The following is a 20840-nucleotide window of genomic DNA, read 5'->3' as shown; positions in this document are numbered from 1 at the left end:
ACACACGTGCAAAAAAAAAATGTCTTCCACATCACGTGAATTTTTGTGGCATTATAAAAATGAAGGTGATGAATTGTTTGATCACATTCTTAACCAGAGATGAGACACAGATTTCCTGTTAGACAATCATGACAAAGCGGCATTACCTCTTAGATTAAAGAAGTTGAAACAAGAATATTTGGTAAAATAGCGATAAAATAGTTATCATGTAACTACTGTGAATGCCAATAAATATTGTGAAATGTTAAAGATCTTAGAAAAACAATGTGGGATACTATGGGATTTTTTTTCATGCATGACAATGCCTGGGTAATATGGCAAATCAGATGATGTGCTGACTGGAAAAATTTTGTTTGATTATCTTTAATCATTCACCTTATAGTCCTGACTTAGTCCCCACCGATTTTTTCTTTTTCTTTACCATAAAAAGTGGCTTGCATCACAAAGGTTTGATGATGACAACAAATTGTAAAATGATATTACTGGGTGATTTAAATCACCGGCAGCAGAATTTCACGAAGAGGGAATGAAGAAGCTAGTGAAACGCTATGAAAAATGCGTTGAAGTTGAAGGTTGCTATGTAGAAAACTAGTTAATAAATGTATTCTTTATGTGTAAATAATGTAGTTTGTTAATAATTTTCAGTTTTTCAAAACAAAACTTACTTTAAATATATGTTTCGTATACTGTTTTTAATGAAGGTTTTAAAATGTTGGTAAGAATTGTTAATATATTTTTTACCTTCATCTCATAACTGAATTACCGATAAAAGGAAATTTTTAGGGGACAATTGACTCATTCCTTGCCTGAAATCATATTTTTTTTAAATTTATGTTTCAGTACAGTTACCAGTACTATCAAAAGGCAAAACAATTTTCATCATCTTATTCAGAATGTATTTCACTAAGCATATCACTGGAATCGTCAATTTAATATTATACTAATTTATAAATAAAAATATGAAAATTACAACATAAAACGGATAAGATAAAACCATGTAACATATAACCTGGCTTAGTCTGTATAATTTTATTGCAATGGACTGTTACTAACATGTGATGAAAAAATAAAATTTTGAACATAATTCCATATTATATGAATTGACTATTTAAGTTTAGCATAAATTAATAAATTAAGATTACAGTAAATGATTTAGAATCAAAATTTCTTTTGTCTGGAGTCATTTGACTGTTTGTTACAGCTTTCCAAGATTCCCTATCTAATGCCAGTCATTTAATTTTCAGTATACCTCCTACATTCCTAGCAATTTGTTTTAAATATTCCAAATGTTGCCTGCCTGCACAATTTTTTCCCATCAACCTGTCCCTCCAACATCAAAGCGAATATTCCAGGATACCTTAATACGTAGTCTATAAGTCTGTCTCTTCTTTTAATTATATTTTTCCAAATGCTTCTTTCGTCATCAATTTGCCGCAACACCTCTTCATTTGTCACTTTATCCACCCGTCTGAATTTTAACATTCTCCTATAACATCGCATTTTAAAAGCTTCTAATCTTTTCTTCTCAGGTACTTCGATTGTCCAAGTTTATCTTACATATAAAGCTATGCTCCTAACATATACTTTCAAAAATCTTTTCCTGGCATTTAAATTAATTTTTGATATAAGCAAATCATATTCTTGACTGAAAGCTTGTTTCGTCTGTGTTATGCGGCATTTTATATCGCTCCTGCTTCATCCATCTTTAGTAATTCTACTTTCCAAGTAACAAAATTCTTCAACCTCTATAGTCTTTACTTGTCCTATTTTTATATTCAGTGGTCCATCTACTTTATTTCTACTATATTTCATTTTGTTTTGTTCTTGTTTATTTTTACACGGTAGTTCTTGCGTAGGATTTCATCCATACCGTTCATTGTTTCTTTAATCTTTTTTACTCTCTGTTAGAATTACTATATTATCAGCAAATTGTAGCATCTTTATCTTTTCACCTGGCGCTGTTACTCCGGATTTAAATTGTTCTTATTGGATATTATCAACTTTTTGACTACGTTCTGCAATTGATGCATTTTACCTACAATATTTAATATTGTTGAAAGAAAATTAGTAAAGAAACTGTCCATATCAAACTAACAAGAAATTGTTTTAAATTATGCAAAAAAAATATTATTTTTTTTATTTTTGGAGATTATTTTAAATTACACTTTTCATGAATTTTTCAATAAATTTTATTTTACTGCAATATAATTTTCTTATTTTCATTTATTCATAACAACATCCTTGTTTAAATTAAAATTTTTTTATTTTTTATTTTGTACTTGAACCTTTTTATCTGAAGATATAAATTTAGAATATATGAAATTACAATATAATTCAAAGTGCAGTGATTACATTTATCTATATTTAGGATGTAAACAATTTTTTTTAATAGTTAATGAAAATTCATGATCAATACATGCCCAATATCTATATAGTTACTGATCCATTTTTTCTAAAACTATAAATTTTGTCTTTGTTTCTTCGGTTTTGTATTTAAAATAAACATTTTAGTAATTATTTCTATATTTATAGAATCCGTCAAACAGTTGCTTCATTACAAGAGAAATTTTTTCCGATGTCGACCGAAAGGGCTGAATTTTTTCCTGTAGAATGGAGGATGTCTTTAACATTAGATGGTGGTAAGTAATTTTCATTATTAATAAATAAAACGTTCTGTAGTAAAATAATTTTACTTATGATGCTTGTCATCGTACTTTAGGAAAGAGAGAGAGAGAGAGACTCTTATGGCACATCTTTTGCCACCATTGACTAATTCTATGTTATGGAGTTATTTGGTAGAGATTCTCCCTAGTATAACTAAATGTATGAATTGCAGTAAAGTATTTAATGTTTTGTCTTTTTGTACTTTTACTGTTATAAACTGACATAATGAGAAGTGATAGGAACAAGTTAAGGTTGACTGCACTCAGACTTTTTGTGGAATATTTGTCAGTTTGCTTGAATGGTTTGTTGACATCCAATTTGATTATATCTAAGTTTCTTGGTAAAAGAATTTTTTTTTTTATTACTTGTTTCCTTGCCTCATTGGGAGAACATCATAAGAGTTTGATTGTCCCGAGTCAGTTTTTTTTTAAGTTTTGCTACACTATTGCATTATCATGCACAAGTTTTAATTGCTCAGAAACTTATTATATACATTTTCATACCAATACGCTTACCACCTTGTGCATAGAAAAATATTTCTATGTGCTGTAACCTGTACAGCATCTTAATCATTCCTGTTGTATACGTGACATCAACAGCGCTTAACGTATTGACACAGTAAGTTGAAGAGTATAGGTTTTTATACCTTAAAAACTTTTATAATCATTCAGAAATAGAAAATATGGTTAAATCAGTTATTAATTGTAGAAAAGATAACTAATACATTTCCACGAGGATAGCAAATTGCCATGCCATCATGCTTTATATTCTACATTCTTACCGTATACTAAGAATGAGAAAGTTCTCAGCCTGACATAGAAATTGAAGTATATCCAAATGACTATGATATTTGTCTGATGAAGTTTTATGTAAAATTATCATTACTTAAAACAAAAAAGTTTTAAAAATTCAAAAAATTTGTTCTTTTCTGCTTTCCATTTCCAAAATCACCTTCCGAGAAAAGTCTTTGATTTTTCTATGTTTACTACATTAAATGGAAGAAACTAAAAAAATTCCTCTAAAAAATGTACAACATTACCTAAGATGCCTTTTTTGGGAGTGGAGGTGAATTATGATGAAATTATGTCATATTATTATTAAAAGTTAAGTATTTAAACTAAAGTTTAAATAAACCAAAAAAATGAGAAAAATTCAAAAAATTTTATTTTTAAATTTTGATCAGCTCCCCGACTCCCAATATTGCCCCCAAAGTATTTCCTTTTTTGGGTTGCTTACATTACTATTATGCCTAGGAAGTCATTTAAAAAAAGGTCAGTTGAAAAATATTAATTAAATAAAAAGATATGGAAGCGGAATTTTGCATCAAAATCTTTTTTTGATTGGTAAGATAAGTGTGCACGCATATATGAGCTTAATATAAAGTGGAGTTATGTTTGCATATTTTTGAGAAAGTTGATCTCAAAAACCATCCAACCTGTGTAGATTTGACTCCAAAATTTTACCAACAAATTGCCTCGTATACACAAGCTGTACAAAATTTCATTAAAAAACCGTTTATCCAATCAAAAGTTATTAATCTTCAGACGTGCCAACATGTATGTATGAACATTACTCCTTTTTTTTGGTGGATTCCTGGTTCATGAAATGTTGAAAAATGCAAAAAACAAAAACTCATTACCATTTTTTAACTGATCACCATACTTTCCTTCTTGTAGCATAGCTCTAGAGTTGTGATGCCAGGAAAAAAATTATAGTTTTAGCTGGTTGCCTGCCCATCATATTGGTAGAAAAGTATTTTACACGGTTCTTAATGTTACCTAATGAATACCAAGAGGGGGTGATTGGTTTTTTTTTATTCAAGTAACTGGTTATAAGTTAGTAATTGTAGGTTTCTCTTATCATATGCAGTGGTTATTTTAGTCTACTTTTATAATTTGTTATATTATAATTTTTTATAGATTTTCATTATTTCTTGTTTTTATATTTTTAAATTACATTGGATCATATTTTTGTTATTAATGTAATTAAATTTCACAACATGGTAACGGTGAACTATTTTTCACTTCTGTATTGTCATCGCACATTCCTATATTTTTTCCTGTACTTACAAATTGAGTATAGTAACAAATTGATATAGTAACCCAGTGCGTTAAACATAATTATAAAAGATAAATTGTTTCACTGCTATTGAAGAACAACTTTTTAATACTTTGGTTAAAATAGCTCTGTGAGTGTCGGTATCCTGTGGGTGATTTTGAAGTATAATTATTATTAACTTATTCATATTAGCATTGCTTTTTGACTTATTTCTCATTTTATTTTTGTAATATTTTTATTTTATCTATTATTATTGTGAGATCATCAATGTAGTGTATAAGTTTATGTTGATTCTTGATCTGTATTTGTTTCAGGCTTGGTTGAAGCAATAACGCCAATGAATGTAGTGCCGTTACGTAACTTTTTAAACTCGTCTGCGATGGATATTATGTACTATACTAGTCCTATATATAGTGCAGAAATACAACAGGGTGTTATTAATGAATTGAATAGATTATATTCGTTATTTATTGAAAGAAATCCAAATACTAATACTAAGGTTTCTGTTGTCGCTCATTCGTTAGGGTGTGTTATAGTTTATGATATAATAACTGGATGGTTACCGCAGGTAGTTGTGTTTTTATTATTATTTATTTATTTATATCAAGTTATATTTTATTTTGAATTATTAATATCATTTGATTTATGAACTAAAATTTTGTGTAATATTTTTTTTGAAGTTTAACAGCAATAGAAAATTCTATATTAACAATCAACAAAATATGATTTATTGAATGTATTGTAATTATTTAATTATAAATACAGATGTACTGTTAGATCGTGCTTCTCAAGTAGATAATTGTAAGCACATTATATCCATTTATGATGATAATAATAAAATTTGTGTTATCTATAGTGTAAAGTTTTTGTGTATTATGTTAGTTTGATAAATTCTTATGAAAAAATGTGATTAATTTTATTTGCAAAAAGATTAACCATGTTTAATCTAATATAAGCATCTGATTAATTCTAAAAAAATCTGTGTACGACGTTTGTTCAGAAAATAACTGAACATTTTTAATTACACACCAATGTAGATATTTAGTGATGTGCGGTTGGTGCGGTTGATTATGTTCCACATAACCTCTTCTGAAACCAGATGTTCTTGGATTGTTGATATCTCATTTAGTTTTCGTGTTATTCTTATTTAAGCACAACATGTTTGTGTTAGTAGCGATTTTTGTAATGTGTGATACTCAGGAGCAATGATGCAATGTAAAATTTTAAATAAAACTGGGGAAAACTAGAAATGTTTTAACTTTTGAAACAAGCTTACAGAGTTGATACGCCGGGTCATGCGCAATCTTACGAATGGTTATCACGATTTAAAAGTGGTTGTCAGTCAATCGAAGATGACCCACGACCAGGAAGGTCTTTGACTTCAACTGATGACACCCACGTACAGAAAATCAACGATCTGGTGCGTGCAAATCACCTAGTGACTGTCAGAGAACTTACAGAAGAGGTTAGCATCTCGATTGGATCATGCCGTGACATTTTGACTGAAAAATTGGACATTCATCAAGTTGCATCAAAGTTTGTTTCTCGTTTGATGAGTGAAAACAGCAGAAAGAACATCGACTGGTCGTTTGTCGGCAACTTCTTGATCAAGCAGATGATGTTGAAACATTCGTGCAAATGATTGTAGTGAGAGATGAAAGCTGGGTTTACAGTTACGACATCGAGACAAAAGTTCAGTCATCACAATGGATTGGCAAAGGATCTTCGTGCACCAAGAAAGCACGTCAGTCTCAATCCAATGTCAAAGTAATGCTCTCTGTTTCTTTTTTTTATTTTAATGATGCATTTAAAATGCATTTTAAATTGATGCCTCAAAGTGAAACAGTGATCTCTGCATGCTATCAAGGCGTTTTACAACTGTTATGTGAACAAATCTACAAAAAGAGACCGGAATTGTGACAAGACAACTCATGGTTCCTTCACCATGTCAATGTGCCTGCGAACTCAGCTTTGTCAATTCGTCAGTTGTGCCAAAAATCAGATGACTGTCCTTCCTCAGCTTCCCTTCTTGCCAGACTTGACTCCTTGCGATTTTTTCTTATTTTCAAAACTAAAATCAGTGATGAAAGAACGCCATTTTGAGACTGTTGATGACATTAAAGCAAATTCATCACGGTCCTTAAAGGCCGTTTCAAATGAAGCTATCCAGGACTGCTTTGCAAAGTGGAAACACTGCTGGGAAAAGTGTGTGAGTAGTGGAGGAGAGTATTTTGAAGGGAACAAGGTCCAATAATGTGTAAAATTAATAATAAAAATTAAAAAAATAAAGTTTGGTTATTTTTTGAACAGACCTCGTTTATACAAAGTGTAACAAAAAGTGTCCCAAGTCTATTCATTTTCAGATTTTGCAAGGGGTGTTCAGTTATTTAAATCGATAATTAAATAGATAAATGACAAATAATTAAATAGATAAATAATAATTTATTAATTTTATAACAAAATTAACACTGTTTTTCAATATAATTAACAGCTAAAATTAGTTTCTTGTCCCATCTTTTCGTGATCTTTCTTATTTCAATATTAAAGAATTGTTTGCCTCGTCTGAGTTATTCTTGTATTCTTTCATTGTTGCTGAACTCAGTTGCATGTAAAATAATCTTTAAAAGGATTGAACAAAAAAAAAATTGATGGTGAAAGATTGAGACTGTAAGATGGATGTGACATTACCTTCTGTTCCGACGAATATCCCATATCATTTGAGCAGTTTGAGGGCAGATGTTATTTCACAGAAGAAGTATGTCTTGAGAGAAAACCAAGATGTTTCCTCCTTGCAAGACTCATTTTATTTTCTAACATGTCACAATAGTTCTTACTGTTTGTATGTTTCTTGTCTAAATAATTATGAAAAATTGGTTCTTAAATCACTGTTAGCATCACTTTACTGGCTTGTAGATTTTGAATTTTTTCCCTGGCGGTTGAACTTTAATGTTTCTAGTCCTTACTGTGTGATGTTTAGATTCCAGCTCAATCATGATGAATCTGAGTTTCATTATGAGTTATTGTTCAATCTAAAAAGTATTACCTTCTACTAAAAATGTTTGTTTAAGTTTCATATAAATGTAAATTCAGGTTTGGTGATTTTGAGTTGGCTGTCTCACTACTCACCTTGAGAATGTCTTACAGTAAGTAATTCAGCTTATCATGGATAATGGATTGATCAGTGTCTGATAATCTCACTATAAATTTCAGCAATTTTCCAAATTTTTATGCATCTTTCCTTGCAAAATTGATTACAATTGTTCTGTCCAGTTTAAACTATTCAATCCTTTTTTTAAAAATTTGCGCACTTTTTACTATACTGTTTTAACTTCTGCAAGTGAATTTCAGCCAATTTTACTTCTTTAGAAAATAATTTTTTTTTTTTTTGTAGGATGTTGTACTTCTGTGGTACATATTTATAATGTAGTAAAAATCTTGAAATAAGCACGAGGTTATAATAATGAAAATTCTTTTCAAACGGCTGATGTTTTCTAAGTCAGAGATGCCAAACCCGTTGGGTTAGTCTGCTGGTGAACATGTCTTTACAAATCAGTTGATTTTGAATCGAGAGTTCTAAGGTTCAAATTCTAGTAAAGTCTTTTGTACGGATTTGAATATTAGATCATGGATACCGGTGTTCTTTGTTGGTTGAGTTTCAATTAACCACACATCTCAGGAATGGTCGACCTGAGACTGTACAAGACTACACTTCATATATATTCATACATATCATCCTCATTCATCCTCTGAAGTAATCCTGATGGTGGTTCCAGAGGCTAAAGAAAGAAAAAAAAAGTCAAAATGCCAACTTAAATGTTCAACAGTTTCAGTTTGTTTTATTAAATACTTTTTCTGCTGTTGCCATTTATCTCTAATTTTATGTACGTATCTGTATATGCATGGATCCGATACGTGGTCCATGTGTGTATCAAAACGAGCACAAAGTTTTCTATGAAAAAGCACCCATTTTCCTTTTATTTTTTGTGCTTTTTAAAGAAAAATTTCATTTGAAGTTCAATTTGAGGAACTATTTTGGTACATATGTTTTCACCAATTTTCTCCAATAAATAGAAAGTTATGGTGTAAACATGTTCTCAGATTTCAGGACAGAAGGAAAACAAAAGTGAAAAGACGATCTTTCTGTACAAAATATTTTGTTCGTTCTAATACTTAAAGTCTGAAAATGAATAGCCAAGTATATATTTTTTTGTTACACTCTATGTAGTATGAGCATATATATAATTTATTATCTTATCAATAAATACTTTAGGATTGATAAAATATTATGGCTTATTGTTGCAGCTTACCATAATATTTTAATTTAAAACAAAACCAGAAATTACTTACAACAAAAATTACTTACTTATAAATATAAAGTAATTATTAGTAAAAATAATTATTATGATCTATTTTTGCTATTTTTTTTAACTTTACTTATAATACGTGTGATAGTTGCATGTATGTTTAAAAAGATGTTTCCAGTTTTCTTCATAACTTAAAAACATATCTTTCTACGTTTACCTGTAAAGTCGTAGCAGGGTTTCAGATTCCTGAAATACACATCATTTAAAAAGCAAATGGAAGAAGAGTTTTGAAATTGTTGACGGGGTTTCAGATTTATTTATACCTAATCAATTATTATAACACAAGGCATTATACAACTATGTTCCATGCTCTTTTGGTTTACTAATTAACTTGCAGATCAAAACCAGAATTGATCCTTGCAAGCTCTCTAACTACTTTGGTATGTTAAACTTCACACCTGAGGCAGACATATAAGTCATGATGCACATCATCAATCCACTCACTCCAGACACAAATGTGAATTAATCATACCAGATCTGGCCAACCTATCTCGAAAAGCACCATGTCTAGAAAGAAACTGTGTAATATGCCGATTAGTGGAAATCCACTTAACAACCTACATACTTCTCATATCAGGAAAAATATCATCTGTGTAGCAACCATCAAACGATTCAGTCCACCTGACCTGGCATAAGTGGAAACCTTGGACATCTATTTCTTTTATGCGCCCAGAGGTAAGTTGGCCTACCTTCGTGGCATCGTAAAGTAATCGGTGTTCAGTTGCAAGGTTATCAATGGGCTTAATACCAGAAATAACAAGGATCGTCTCAAGAGATAGCCCAATAAGTACCAATCACAGATTACAATAGGATACACTGGGCTCGGCTCTCAGTAAAATATTCCTATAACATTTGTATCTCATTTGATGGGCATACACAGGTGCAGCATACATTATATCTTTGCAACGTCGTTATGTAGAACACATGTGGTTCTGAAATTAAACCCCCCCAATTGCAGTGAACTGCTCTCCGAACATCAAAGAAAGGATGTATCTATCCTGCAGTGCGATATATGCAATTTGATGAAATGCCATTGATATCAGATTGTGTGTAATAGCCAGTCTGCCCTTAAACAATGCCATCGTTGTTTTGTCTGGAATAAATTCAGTCTTATATTACAAACTCCATAACTGAAATATATTGCAAGCCTGTTCTGCCCTGAATTTGATCTCACCAAATCTTCTTTAAACGAGAAAAGCCCGTTTAAAGAAGATTATCATCTGCATAAGCGATAACATGGCATCATCTACTGGGTAACCAGTAGATCCACATCAAAGAATCAGTTCAACAACCCAGAGCAGGGTCTTAAAACACTATCCTGCAAACAACCTTTAGATAGTATCTTTCATATGCCTGCTGAAATAACTATAACACATTCAGCTCATTCTGCATGCAATCACGCTTCTTCAGCTAAGACTGAAAGGGGGCACCAAAGATTATTAAAAGCTCCTTTTTTAGTATCCTTCATGTTAATTTCAGTTCAGTCATTCTTTGGGTTGTCAAATTTTGTTAATTGATTGTTGTTTGATCATGTATTTTATGAAGAGCCATCATTTGAAAATAATATTTACTATTATCATCAGTTTAAAGAACCTGGTAGTTTGTTAGATGCAGAATTTTCTGATAGGCCATGTAATAATGATAATTTAATTTAAGGTATTTGGAAGGCAGGATTTTAAAGAGTACAAATAAATTGATGTTGCATTCAAAAACTAGGCCAAAAAACCTAAGTTCACTTGATATCTCAAGTGAACTTAACATCAGTTATGTTAGTGTGTTCGCGATTATTCACAATCAGCTTGATTACTATAAGCATATGTGCACAATAGGTGCCACATCTGTTGACACAACCACAAACATCAATGTTTTGCGTCTGCTCTTTCTTTTCTTCAACGTTACTTCAGGACTGGTCCACAGTTTTTGAAACAAATCATCACATGGGATGAAAGCCGGGTGCTTCATTACACTCATGAGACTAAACGAGCATCACATGAATGGAGACATAAAAATTTACCGCAGCCAAAAAAATGAAAACATTCCCACATGTTCGAAAGGTTATACTGACAGTCTTTCGGATTTGAGGAAGTTGTTTACAATGAACTTATGCCCTAAGGAGCAACAATCAATGCCGAATCTTACTGTGAGACTTTAAAAAAATTCTATAAAGCCATTAAAGATCGAAGACCCGGATGATTGAGCGATGGGGTCGTTTTTCTTCATGACAATGTTACTCCTCATTCAGCCTCATGTGACAAAGGAGTTACTGCAAAAATTCAAGTGGTAAGTGTGGTCTCATCTTCCTTATAGTCCTGACCTAGAACCCTGTGACTACCACCTGTTTGGTCCTCTCAAGCGAGACCTGGAAAGGGAGTGTTTCGCTAATGATGATGTACTTAAGGAAGCGGTCCTTAAATAGTTGAAGGAAATTGGATGAAATTTTTATTAGAGTGGAATTGAAAAACTTGTCACAAGGTATGAAAAGTGTTTAGAAAAACTTGGTGATTATGTCGAAAAATAGATAAAAATATGTAGTTTTTATTCAGTAAAAAAAAAAGAAATTGTCTTATAAATATGTTTGTTTCATAGAGGGAGTGTTTACTTTTTGTTCATCCCTCTTAAAAAAAAAATTATTTTATGGGTTACAAAGTTAATTGTTGTATACACTTCATTCAGGCAATAATCCCAAAGGTATATTTTTGCCACAAATGTATTCAGTGAAGTAGAAAATAACAATGCCATTTTAAACAAGGTTTTTTAATGATGGGACAATGTTTTAAACATATGGACATGTTTATTGGTATATTAACATTATTTGAACTAATGAACGTACAGTCCCCATGAATATGTGGTGTATCACCACATATGCTAAAGTTACATAAAGGTCTAAGTTTTTTTTAGTATCTGTTGTAATGTCGTATTTTTGTCTGTATGTATTGAAATTATGTGCAGTGACCTTTATTATTGGTAAAACTGCTATATTGGAATAAGATAATAATTCTTTTGCTGGATTTGTCATTTTTATAGCACAAGCTTTGGTTTAAATAAATAATGCATGGAAGGCATGGTTATCATTTTTGGTCTTTATCTCATGTCTTCAGAATTTTTATTTCTTGTTTATTGAAACAATATCGAGTATTTAAATTCAAGAAATACATTTGTTGAGTCATCCACATGTGATATTGTTAGTTGTATTTAGTCAGAACTGGTCTGTAATTTGGATGTCTACAAAGCAATAAATTGAAGGTGCATCAGTTTACCAGGAAGGATAGAAAAAAAAGCTGTGATTTGCCCTTTAATTTAGTGTAAATTAAAGTATTATGTACATAAAGTTATAAAAATAGATTGTAAGGAAATATTAATCATGATAATTTTATTGTCACAGTATTATAAACTTTTAATAGGATGTTCTTATCTTCCTATATATTTTTTTCAGGGTTCACATATAGATCAAAATACTGCTGCAAGAAGAGATACTGATGTAATTTCTGGAAAATCAAGATTAAAATTTAATGTAAGCATGTTTTGTTTTTTGGTTTATTATTAATTATACAAGGGTAAATAAGATATAAACGGGATTTTATTTTTTTTAAATTTATTTATTGAAAAAGGCAAGTATAATTTATTTTTCTACATAGTTTCCTGCTTTAGAAATATATTTTCCCAGCAAGAAGGAAGGTTTTTTATCACAGCATCGTAGAATGAAGTTGGTTTCATCAGGAGCCAACTGTGCACGTATCCTTCGATATCCTCGTCATCTTCAAATCATTGCCCTCCTAGAGCTTTTTTAAGCACCCCAAACAAATGAAAATTGTAGGGCAATAGCTCCAGGCTGTAGGGAGGATGATAAAGTTGAATCCAGTGCATTTTTTCTAGTTTCTAGGATCCTGTGGGGGTCTGGATGTCAGATTGTTTGGTGCCCGTAACAATGATTTGTTTAGATCGATAATTAGAAAATTAAAAATATTAACTTACCCTTGTCTTTATATTTATGAACGTGCAAAATTTTTTTTAACAAATAACCCCTTATTCTTAAAAAAATACAAGTTAAAAACAGCAAAGGTTGAACTAATTAAAATCTCAGATAGAAGATTTTCATGATAATTCATGAAAATCTTCTATCTTTTTCAACACTCTAATGAGTGTTGAAAAAGCTTGTTTCTAGATATCAGAAATGCTTAGAAAACAGCGGTAAAATATGTATATCTAAATATATAAAGTTAATAAATTTTTATTCTCATATTTTTTTTTTTTGTTTTCCACTTTCTAGCTTTTATTTTTGAAACACATCACTTACATGTTTTTCTTAAAACTCTAAAGATTCTATTCTATTCCACTCTTATGTTTTCGATTCATTTCCACAATTACTAATGCCATCTATTTGGTATTGCTTTACTCAACTCGCCTTCTAAATTCATCTGAAGGCTATAATTTATTTTTGTTTTCCTATCTTTTTGCTAAACTAAATTGATTTTCGTGTAGCATACTTCCTTCAATATATTAATGTTGAACTTGTTAAAGCTGATAATTTCCTGCAATTTAGTTTATATTTGGGTTTTTTTTTTATTTTGGGTATATAGTTTTTAAATTTTAATCTACGATTTAGCCCTTTTCTTAATGAAACTAGTTTTTTTATGATTTAGCATTTTAAGATGATTAAAAAAAAATTCAGGAAAATAATTATAGCACTTAAAATTATCTAGAATTCTATTGTTAGTTTTTAAATGGATGTCTTATTACATTTTTCATGTAAGTACTTGTATTTTTTTTCCAGGTTGATAATTTCTTTTGTCTCGGTTCACCTTTATCAGTTTTTTTAGCGCTGAGGTTTCCACGCGGTCAACATGGTTATCATTTGTTTCCTCCATCTCTTTGTAATCGCTTGTATAATATATTCCATCTTTCTGATCCAGTTGCTTATAGGTAATCTTTCATTATTATTATTATTTTATCTTTGCAATTAGGCAATTATAAAGATAATAGAAGAGAATTATAATAGAAATTAATATTACATATTTTTATAGATAGAGAAAAAATGTATGATTTTGTTAAAATATTGTTAATTTAGAAAGATTTAAAAAAAAAATAATAGGAAAATCAGTCATAAGATTTTTTTTATTTTAAATGTGTAATTCTAAGACTTACGGGACTTAGAAGATTTATGAGTCCTACTGAGCCATGTCTAATGGAATAAATTTATGAACATATTAAGAGGTCCAAGTACGGTATGTCCCAAAAAGAATTATCCAATATGAATTGTATATATTTTGAAAAGTATTGATTATAAAAACTTAAGATTAATTTTGTATTAAAGGTTTATTCATGAAGTTTTCTTACATACCAAGTCATAGGTTCTTAATATGCCCTCTTTGGGATGCACAGCACATGTCCTCACAGTAGTGAAATTTGTCTCACACCTTAGTAACCGTTTCTCTATTCACTGCTGCCATGGCTGCTGTTGTGCGGTTCCATAGTTTGACCGCTGTAGCTAGAAAGGGAGGCTCATAGACAGAATCTTTTACAAAACCCCACAAGTAAAAAACACACACAGTGAAGTCTAGCGATCTTGGAGGCCAATGATGTAAAACTGAATCGTTTGGTCCAATATGGCCCTTGTTGAGGAGTCCTATCTTTTAAAAGTTCTTGATTTGTTCAAGAACTTACTTCAGTAAGGTTGTGCTTCATCTTGCTGGAAAATCAAACTTGGGAGTTTCCTCTTTCTAACAATATTTTGCTTGAACAAAACGGATTAAAAGCTAAATAGTTATGAAACTTTAAAATTGGATGATTCTTTTAGGGACGTGCTATATTGTATATTAAGAGCTTTTTTCTTGTCAGAGTAGGGGAAATCTCTTTCAGACATCACTTGTCAGTAACACATGGATAACCAGATCTGCTGTAAGCTTAACACTGAATATCCAGTGGCTATTGAAGAAATGTCCTTATCGAAAGTGTAGAAAGAAACTCCACAGACATAATTGGATGATATACATCTACGAACTGAGACAAAGATGTGTGGCATCTACTCCTGCAGGCTGTCCACCTAACCTACTCTTCCACCTCCGTTAATGCTTCTCTCCATTTCTGATGCTCCATGCCATTTTACTGTGTTTGACAGCATAACACTAATTATGTTATCTGTGTCCAACCAGTCCTGTTACTGATACACATCACTTCCTTTGATCTGTCCACTTTTACAATGGAAGATGATCTGCTTGGCATTGTCTAACACACACCACAACAAAGGACATAGGTCATCATCACTTTAACCTCTAGGGGTACAGATACAATCTGAAACAACCATGGCTCAACAGGAATTCAGTCAGCCAATAATTGACCTCTCCAAAACCTCTTCTTTCTTTAGCTTCCAGAACCATTGTAAGGTATTATTTAAGAGGGTGAATATGGATGATACGTACGAATGTAAATGAAGTGTAGTCTTGTACAGTCTCAGGTCAACCATTCCTGAGATGTGTAGTTAATTGAAACCCAACCACCAAAGAACACTGATATTCATGATCTGGTATTTTCAAATCCGTATAAAAGTAACTGCCTTTACTAGGATATGAACCTTGGAACTCTCGACTTCAAAGCAGTTGATTTGCAATGATGAATCGTCAAAGCCCCTGTTGACCCATAACATTACACTTTTATTAACTTACATCCATCTGCCTTTCTTGTTCATCTCTCACTGGGACTCTTACCTGTCCAGAAGAACGTTATGTATTGGAATGATAGAAGATTAACTGTAACTAATTAAAAGATTGTGCCTGAATTAGATAAGTAATTTGAAAATATAAGATGCTCTAATTTGGCTATGATATGTATGAGTATAAATGAAGTGTAGTCTTGTACAACCTCAGTTTGACCATTCCTGAGAGGTGTGGCTAATTGAAACCCAACCACCAAAGAACACCAGTATTTGCAATCTAGTAATCCATTTAAAAATAGTTGACTTTACTAGGGCTTGAATGCTGGAACTCCCGACTTCCAAATCAGCTGATTTGGGAAGACATGTTCACTACTAGACCAACCCGGTGGGTCACAGACAATTAACCTGCAGTATGTTTGTGCACCGTAATGCAAGCTAATAATTTGTATTAATTTACTATTATTATTTATTATTAATAATTTTTATTAAACTAAGTGGAGGAAATAAAACCAGGCAAAAGATTATAAAATTTAGGCAAATAATTACAAAGATATTGAAGATTAAAATTTAACCTATATTCGTATATACGTATTATACAAACTGGTGTGTAATATTTATGAAAAAGGGGAATTTCCATCAGACTTCAAAAAAAGTGTTATAGTAATGATACCAAAGAAAGCAGGGGTAGATAAATGTGAAGAATACAGAACAATTAGTTTAACTAGTCATGCATCAAAAATCTTAACTAGAATTCTATACAGAAGAATTGAGAGGAGAGTGGAGGAAGTGTTAGGAGAAGACCAATTTGGTTTCAGGAAAAGTATAGGGACAAGGGAAGCAATTTTAGGCCTCAGATTAATAGTAGAAGTAAGATTAAAGAAAAACAAACCGGCATACTTGGCGTTTATAGACCTAGAAAAGGCAATCGATAACGTAGACTGGAATAAAATGTTCAGCATTTAAAAAAAATTAGGGTTCAAATACAGAGATAGAAGAACAATTGCTGACATGTACAGGAACCAAACAGCAACAGTAACAATTGAAGAACATAAGAAAGAAGCCGTAATAAGAAAGGGAGTCCGACAAGGATGTTCCCTATCTCCGTTACTTTTTAATCTTTATATGGAACTAGCAGTTAATGATGTTAAAGAACAGTTTAGATTCGGAGTAACAGTACAAGGTGAAAAGATAAAGACGCTACGATTTGCTGATGATATAGTAATTCTAGCTGAGAGTAAAAAGGATTTAGAAGAAACAATGAACGGCATAGATGAAGTCCTACGCAAGAACTATAGCATGAAAATAAACAAGAACAAAACAAAAGTAATGAAATGTAGTAGAAATAACAAAGATGGACCACTGAATGTGAAAATAGGAGGAGAAAAGATTATGGAGGTAGAAGAATTTTGTTATTTGGGAGGTAGAATTACTAAAGATGGACGAAGCAGGAGCGATATAAAATGCCAAATAGCACAAGCTAAACGAGCCTTCAGTAAGAAATATAATTTGTTTACATCAAAAATTAATTTAAATGTCAGGATAAGATTTTTGAAAGTGTATGTTTGGAGTGTCGCTTTATATGGAAGTGAAACTTGGACAATCAGAGTATCTGAGAAGAAAAGATTAGAAGCTTTTGAAATGTGGTGATATAAGAGAATGTTAAAAATCAGACGGGTGGATAAAGTAATAAATGAAGAGGTATTGCGGCAAATAGATGAAGAAAGAAGCATTTGGAAAAATATAGTTAAAAGAAGAGACAGACTTATAGGCCACATACTAAGGCATCCTGGAATAGTCACTTTGATATTGGAAGGACAGGTAGAAGGGAAAAATTGTGTAGGCAGGCCACGTTTGGAATATGTAAAACAAATTGTTAGGGATGTAGGATGTAGAGGGTATACTGAAATGAAACGACTAGCACTAGATAGGGAATCTTGGAGAGCTGCATCAAACCAGTCAAATGACTGAAGACAAAAAAAAAACTCGTGTGTGTGTGTGTGTGTATATATATATATATATATATATATAGATTTTTTTTTAATTTTGGGCTTTTTTGGACACTTTTGGTTCAGTCAATTGCATTCAAAAGAGGAGGTGCACAACTAGATGTTACTAAAGTACATACATACATATCATCCTCTGAAGTATTATCTGAACGCTAATTCCCAGAGGCTAAACAGGAAAAAGAAAGAAAAGGTTCATTTTCTGCAATAATTTCATTCTTTGTCAACAAATTTTTACAAATGAGGTGTCATTTTATTCAAATAAAATGCTTAATACATTTTTTAATAAGTAAAAATTTAATCGAACAAATAACCACACTTGAAAATTAAAAAATTTAGATCACTGCCTTTTTGAAATTTTTGGTGACGTTTTCACAATTTTTTATTTTGTAGAATAAGACACTAGTATTAAATTTGCCAAATTTAATTAAAATAGGTTTACCTGATCCTGAGAAATAATTTTTTTTGTTAAAAATCACAAAATGGCATCTAGAAGGAAAACAGCAAAATAGGACTGATATGAAATTTTTTGCTCATTTTGGTGTCCTGAATCAGTATCTGAAGTTCAGGGAATACGTCCAGGGACATTCTGTATACTCATATTTATGTATATATATATATACACCTTTTAACATGGATATGTTGCATTGTTTATATTAAAAAAAATAATAATAACCAGCCATTACATACATTGGTGCTTAAAAAATTGAGCTATATTTATTATTTATAATAATAATAATAATAATCTTTTACCATAGTTTTTTTTGTTGTAAATTAGGTTAGAACCACTTGTTGTAAGAGAATATTGTAAAATTGCTCCACTACAAATACGAGCACATAATGCACTGCAACGTACACCATACAGTGAAATGCCTTTAGAATTAATTGTTCAGCAAGATAAGGAGAAAGATACGTCAGCCGGTTCAACTCCAGCTCCAACACCAAAAGATGAATCATCTGTATCGCCAACTGATACGCCTATCAGAGGTAAAGTTAAGTTGAGATGTCCACAATTCAGCAATTTCTTATACATTTTTCAATGATCTTCAAAATAATTGTCATGGATATATTTTTTTTTTTAGGATTTCTGATGTTATCTTTTTTGGACAGTCAGTAAGTGGTTAGTACTTATGATCATCACAAAGAAATGTTATTGAGCTGTATATTTTTTTTGGACTTTTAATGATCGATAAAACTAAGCAACTTTTTATCAAATTCATTATGGTGATTGTTATGAAAAATGAAATTTTGATAAGTAACTGAAAAGAACCAATTTTTTAAAAAATTTATTTACTTTTATTATGGTTTTAGTTTTTATTGTTCATATGTGAATTTATGCATTTTTATGTCACATGATACTTAAAAATGTATATTGATTGTAGTGTAATGTTAGGTTTTGATTCAGTTTTAACATTTTTCACCTTGATGGATGATAACAAAAACTCATGTAAAAACACCAGATGGTTGTTTATTAGACATCCTGAACTATTTCATAGTTGAATTAATAAGATTGTGGTAATAAATTTATTAATATTAGATTGTCTAAAAAATATATTGAGCCTTTGGAGGTCAAAATTGAGAACACATTTATGGTTATTGGAAAATAACATTGTGAGACCGCATATGCACCATTTTTTGCGATGACTGCCATTTTTCTGGCAAAATCATAATTGTAGAACTACTGTGGTTTTCGATCAAAAAATTGTCATGTGATTTTCACAGGCCTCTTCTGAAACTACTTAACACCATTCCAGGAATTCTTCAAAGACTGAAACAAATAATACTCCGAGAATGCTAAGTCTGGGCTATACGGTGGATGCATTAAAACCTCCCGATTAAGTTCTTTTAATCTCTGACAGGTTTTAAAGATTTTCCGGACTCCGTGGCACGAGTGGTAGTGTCTCGATCTTTCATCCGGAGGTCCTGGGTTCAAATCCCGGTTACGCATGACATTTTCCATTTTCACACTCTACATTTCATTCATCTCATTCTCTGAAGCAATACATAACGGTGGTCCCAAAGTTAAAAAAAAAAATATAATGATTTATGCGGTTTGGTGTTGTCAGCGCAGTATATGACGCCCTTTCTATTGACCAGTGTAGGTCTTTTCTTTTGTTAGGTGTAATCACGCTAATCGTCAACAGTATAGGTCTGAGTTTATCATTTTGCCTGGTGGTAGCAGCTTGTGATGCATAATGCCCTTCCTATCCCACCAAATGTACAGCGTAACCTTCCTGGGTGTCAGTGTGGGCTTTGCCGTAGACTGTAGAGCTTCTCCTCACTTCAACTGTGATCTTTTTCACACATTGTTGTTGTAGGTTATACACTTTTCATCATTCGAGACCAACTAAGAAATTCGATCGAGTAAATTTTTCTGAATCAGATCATGTAGCACCCAAACTTTGAGCTTATTTTTGTATCCAGCTTTCTCAAAACAGCTTAACAGTGTTTGGTGACAGATGTTTAGGTCATTAGCAATGTCATGATTGACCTTCCTCAGTTTTTTCCAGAATACGCTAATGCTATCCTGTGTGCGAAAAACTCAATACTTTTTAGATTACCTATTATTTGGTTGCAAATATTAAATTATACAGATTATTATAATAATAAGTTTTTGTTTTAAGTACAGATTTTGATTTGTTCTTCCTTTTTTTTTAATATAGAACGTGGTTGGAGCATATGGAGCCTTGTACGTGGTCATAAAAACCAAGAAGGAACAAGTTCTCCACAGCAAATGGATTCACCTACACAAGGTAAGTTGTATTATACAGAATGTTTCATGAAATAATGGAATTATTTTAGATTATGTTCTAATATAGAGGTTAGAGAAAATGGATTTTATAATATTCAATTCTTGAACCTACATCTATTCTTTCAGACTATGGTGATTATGAACGATTTGGAATAGATTCAAATTTCAACTTCACAAGAGCCTAGGTGGTTATACGCAATGTGTGTGGCCATGCATTATCATGTTAGAGGATTATCGGCTCTGTGGATTGTTGAACATGACGCAAATATCTCCTAAAATGTTTTAACGTGTTTTAGAAGCAACAAAAGAAATTTTTTCACCTCCTTTCAGTGGATCTCAGTAGCCACAGA

General features: G+C 31.5%; 1 protein-coding gene across 2 annotated transcripts in view; it reads left to right on the top strand.

Moving 5' to 3' along the window:
- Positions 1 to 20840, top strand: part of LOC142333833 (phospholipase DDHD1-like) — a 62681-nt gene that overhangs the window by 40012 nt on the left and 1829 nt on the right. Inside the window, exons 5-10 of one of the 2 annotated variants that reach the window (XM_075381384.1) lie at positions 2533 to 2639; positions 5037 to 5290; positions 12520 to 12597; positions 13858 to 14006; positions 18517 to 18725; positions 20402 to 20491. In XM_075381384.1, the coding sequence (XP_075237499.1) occupies positions 2533 to 2639; positions 5037 to 5290; positions 12520 to 12597; positions 13858 to 14006; positions 18517 to 18725; positions 20402 to 20491 (887 nt within the window). Of the gene's footprint in view, positions 1 to 2532; positions 2640 to 5036; positions 5294 to 12519; positions 12598 to 13857; positions 14007 to 18516; positions 18726 to 20401; positions 20492 to 20840 lie in introns of both variants that reach the window. The other variant, XM_075381383.1, reaches the window with a different exon arrangement.

The sequence above is a fragment of the Lycorma delicatula genome, chromosome 13 (genome assembly GCF_047948215.1).
Source record: "Lycorma delicatula isolate Av1 chromosome 13, ASM4794821v1, whole genome shotgun sequence".
NCBI classification, from domain to species: Eukaryota; Metazoa; Arthropoda; class Insecta; order Hemiptera; family Fulgoridae; genus Lycorma; species Lycorma delicatula.
Note: the sequence above shows the minus strand (reverse complement) of the source record. Positions and strands in the feature narration are given on the sequence as shown.